The sequence below is a fragment of the Epinephelus fuscoguttatus genome, linkage group LG23 (genome assembly GCF_011397635.1).
Source record: "Epinephelus fuscoguttatus linkage group LG23, E.fuscoguttatus.final_Chr_v1".
In the NCBI taxonomy this organism is placed as follows: Eukaryota; Metazoa; Chordata; class Actinopteri; order Perciformes; family Serranidae; genus Epinephelus; species Epinephelus fuscoguttatus.
The window spans coordinates 27,756,229-27,760,969 of record NC_064774.1 but is presented as its reverse complement, the minus strand read 5'-3'; the positions used below and the strand labels follow the sequence as shown (position 1 = coordinate 27,760,969).

General features: G+C 40.6%; 1 protein-coding gene across 1 annotated transcript; it reads right to left on the bottom strand.

Moving 5' to 3' along the window:
• Positions 1-2,613: 2,613 nt before the first annotated feature.
• LOC125883343 (uncharacterized) lies at positions 2,614-4,271 on the bottom strand. Its single transcript, XM_049567538.1, has 5 exons — positions 4,212-4,271; positions 3,386-4,093; positions 3,172-3,300; positions 3,053-3,084; positions 2,614-2,954 (listed from the first exon to the last, which is right to left on the bottom strand). The coding sequence occupies exons 1-5, from the start codon at positions 4,267-4,269 to the stop codon at positions 2,835-2,837; spliced, it is 1,047 nt and encodes a 348-aa protein (XP_049423495.1). The 5' UTR covers positions 4,270-4,271; the 3' UTR covers positions 2,614-2,834.
• Positions 4,272-4,741: the final 470 nt, after the last annotated feature.

Sequence of the window (4,741 nt, the reverse complement as noted above, 5' to 3'; positions counted from 1 at the left end):
TTTAGAAGAAGTTTGATACACGGAACTATTGTGTGTTTACACCTTGCGCGGAGGGATACACCGGTTAGCAACAACTGCAGCTGGCTCTGGGACAGGTACGCTAGGTCACTCAGTAAAAGCAAACAAAGTGACGACATGGACGATAATACTCATCGACTGAAAGCTGTCCATCAGCTCCTGCAGGCCTGGGGCGTTTTTTCCAGTTAATCCTAGGAACATGAAAAAATGTTTCAATCACGCCAGGATTAGTGATTGATGCAAAGTTTTCACTCCTTGTGATGCGCTCTCTGCAGCGGTTTTCTTCCTGATGATATATCTCTAGCCTCCCCAACGATGGTAGCACCGAATCCCATTTGGTGCAGCAAAAATGATTCCACCTCCATAGGCACAGGTTGGCAAGCCCTGCAGCTACACCACCAATCCTCCCCTGACCTCCGTCTCTCCTCGGCCCCTTGCTGTTCCGCTGCCTCGGAGGATTCAGCCTCTCTTCTCGCCTGCTCAGCATCCAACACTTGGAGTTCCTCATCTGTATACTCCGGCTCAAACAGGTATGGCTCTGGATCTGTGTCCGCTACAAGAAAATCTTCAAAATCGCGTTCAAAGTCGTCCATTGCAGCTACTATAGTCTGGAGATATCATTAGGCTAAATAAACAACTTAGTTTTGTTTACAGGCTACATCTGTGCCTGTGCCTGCTCACTGGTGTATCCCTCCACGGATCACAGCGCAGGACGTAAACACACCATAAATCCGTGTATCGAACCTATTCTAAAACGACTAAAACAACTCTCATTTTTCGAATTAATGTTTAAACATGTTTATTTTAAATGCACGTGCAGAAATGTCAGCTTCAGGGTTTCTGTAACGTTTATTTGTTCATTTTTTCCAAGTAGGCTACTGACCCCCTATTGACTTCAATTGTACTCGCTAAGCTAAGCCACAATGCTAACCGCTGAGACCCAGCCACTGGACGTACAGACACAAAAAAGATAACGATCATGTTGTCTCACTATGAAAATGATAGAGAAAGGGCATAACTCCCAAATCGTTGGAGTATTCTTTTAAGAAGATACCCCACAAGCACAGGATAGAGTGCTTGGGGATGTTTTATTGGAGGAAGAGCCACATGACAGACTATTAGAGGATATGATAGTGGAAGAGGATGGACACCGAGTGGAGGCGAAGACAGTCAGAAGATCCCAACGAACAGCTAGACCAAAGGAGATGTTTACCTATGGCACAATAGGACAGCTGTCTTACCAGCAGTGGAATGCAGGGGTAAACTCATTACTACCAAGCTACCCTCTCCCAAGGCAACTTGGTGCTGTGCCCATCCCATACTTCACACATCCACACCCTTACTACTACAACTGTTTCACCCAGACATATTGACATATCACAGTCTCAAGTACATCTCGACTTACAGACAAATGTCAGGAGACATTAAAAAAGCAGGGGAGAGTGTAAAGGGTTAAAAAAATCCAACATATGTTGTCACGGGGAGAACATGCAAACTCGGCTCAGAAGGGCTCCCCCACCTCAGGGTTTGGAGCCCCAACCCTGGATTCGAACCAGATACCCTCTTGCTGAGAGACAGCTATGCTAACCACTGCACCAATGTTATGACCAGATCAGTTTACAGAGCAAAGACAAGCTGGTCAGGGCCGACACCCTGTTTGTCCACTACCAGCTAAAGGAGAATTCTGGTCTGGAAATTAGAGAGAACTCAGGGGCAGAGACCCTGTGAATCTGGAGTAAAACAATGGAAATCATAATTATATATTAAATATTTTTCTGACATAATAAAGGCGTACAGTAAATGGGTTTAGCAGTCAGACCAGTAATATTTGTATTTGCTCTCTGTTACTTGTTTGCTACAGCCTTGTGTTTTTTAAGCTTTCTACATGACAATGCGACTCCCAGCAGAATGTGCACACACATTTGTTTATCTGTCTGGACTTTATGCGACATGCATATTTTTACTCTTACCTGTAGTGCTATTTATCACTGCATAAAAAAACTATACCTTGGTGTGAGTTGCAGAGTGTTGGAGATATTGGCAGTAGAGGTGTCTGCCTCTTTTAATGGAAGTAGATGGCACTTGGCTTGTGGTGCTCAAAGTGTGTGATTTGGTTTGCAGCTATAGTTTGATAGAAAGAAAATAGTTCCTACATGAAACTGCTCACGGCAAGGTCTGTGGATTATCTTGAGTAAGCGGATGATGATTTCTGAAAAAAGACATTGCTGCTGAGTTTTTCAATTTTTTTTCCTTTTTTTTTTTGTTGCGGTTTGAGCAACACATGTCGAATGCCGTCTAGTTCCATCACTTCAAAGAAGGCAGACATCTCTACGGCCAATATCTCCAACACTCTGCAACTCGCACCAAAACAATCTACACTGATAAATAGCACAATAGGTAAGAGGAAAAATGTGTATTTTATTTTGAGGTGAACTGTTTCTTTAACTTTCAAACCACTCCTGATGTATTAAGGATTGGTGAAAATGTCCTCATAATGCAGGAATATCCTCACTAGGAATGTTTAAAACATTGAAATTGGTTCTCACAAAGATAACAATGCAAACCCACACATACATTTTGTCAAAACATGTGTTTTTATTATTGTTGACACAAATTAAACTTACAGCAAGTCGTTTGGAACAATTGAGGATATCATACGAAAAAAAAAATGTTGAAGAATTATTTACAATGCCATACTTAAGGTCCAATTTTTAAATCAATGCATATGTCTAAATTAACTTTACACCTCAGAAAAGAGGCTAAGAATTTTTTTGATCTTACTCACACAGTACAAATGAAATATCCAACATCCTGTTTTATGGCTTTACACTGGAGTACACACATTCATTCTCTGTGTAGTTCCTCTGTCTTCTTGATCTTTTGGACGTGCTTTCCCCAATTGCAGCATAGTGGAGATTGTCCGTGTCTTGGTTTCCCTGGGAACCACATATATCACAATAGTGGACCTGTCAGAAATTAAGTTTTGTGCAATAAAATGTGTTTAAATTGTAATAGCTGGTCAAAACAAACTCACCTCTTCATTTGCAGGAAATCTTGCTTGAGGCTCTGGTCAGAAAACACAGGAAAAAGGTCTTTAACTTAAAAGCCATGCTTTCTAAATAGGAGCTGTAAGACAGGGACAACACTACCCACCTGTGGACTGGTCGTTGTTTTTCTTCTTCATCATCTTGTACAGTGAGAAAGTGAGTACAACAACCAGGATGGTGGTGAATGTCAAAGCTCCACTCAAAAAATAAACCAAGACCAGAGAGTCCACCTCATCTGTACATCCAAACATAAGAACATTTTTAGTTCTTTCATCAAATTCAATTTCAAAGAGACGATTGTTTGCTAAAATGTTACTTACGTTCAAAGTCCAGCGTGGTCCCGTCTCCAAACAGTATGTGTCCACATGAGGCAACAGCACAGTAGTAGGTCCCAGCATGAGAAAGATTCAGGCTCTTCATCGGCAGGTTGTAGACACAGGTGTGTGTTTGTGTGTCAGGTTTCCTCTCACACTGATCATTCCTGCCTCCATGGCTGTAAATGAGTCCTGGATGAGACTCTTCAGAGTTTTTGAACCAGTAAACACTGTATTCTCCATCATCACAGCTCCCAGTGTGTACTGTACAGTTCAGAGTCACAGAGCCTCCTGGCCGGATGGTCTCAGACGCTGACTGATGGACCAAAGCTGGGACATTCAAACCTGAACCCTTAACATCAACAGTAATACCCGCTACAAATTTAAAAATATTTACATAGTTTCTTGCGCAGTAGTAAGTAGCTGAGTCTGAAACTTGTAAATCTGAGATCTTCAAGTTATTTTTACCATTTTCAGTATCCAGTGTGAAGCGTGGATTGTTCTTGAATTCATCATAAAAAATGCCATTATCTCCATGCTTATAGAAGTGAGAGATGAGCCTTGGTTCCTGTCCCAGGGTTTGTTTATACCAGTAAAGCATTGTAGCTTCACCTTCATAAAAACACTGCAAAGTTACATCATCGTCAACATTGGCTGATACAAAACCTCTCTTTTTATGATCAGATGAAGCCAATTTCAGTTCAGTCATCTGAGCTAAAGTGAAATCAGAGATGAAACAAATGCACAATTATTTTCATGGAACAAAGTATAACCAACAAAAATAATTTTGAATGCATCATGAGCGACCATACACTCTAAAAACACAACTCACCCGTTTTCCACAAGATCAAACATGTGAGATAGATCGCAAACACTGGAGATGTCATCATGTCCAAACTGCCGCGTTGAATGACAAACATCTCAATGCTCTCTCCACTCTTAAGAGACAAGACTGTATTTGATTGGCCAATCAGAGCTGACACTTCACACCATGTCACCATATGGGAGACATGAACACAGGTTCACTGCCATCTACAGTGTCAATTTGTTTCTTGAAGAGAATCAAATGATGAGATGGAGAACATAACAGCTTACCCGCTTGTCATTACATTAAAAATCACTAAAAAATGAATGTTATCCATACAGTATAATCAGCAGGAACATTAATTATAGTTATATATAGTTATTATATATACAGTAATTTGCAAGGTACTTGTCAAATACACAAACTGAATCCTATTTCTTATGATTTTGACCATTTCATCCATATATGATGATATATAACTCTCTTTGTAAGATAAAGTCCAGTGAATTCTGTCTATAATCAGTGCCATTGTGAAAACGATATCAAAAGCAATTTTA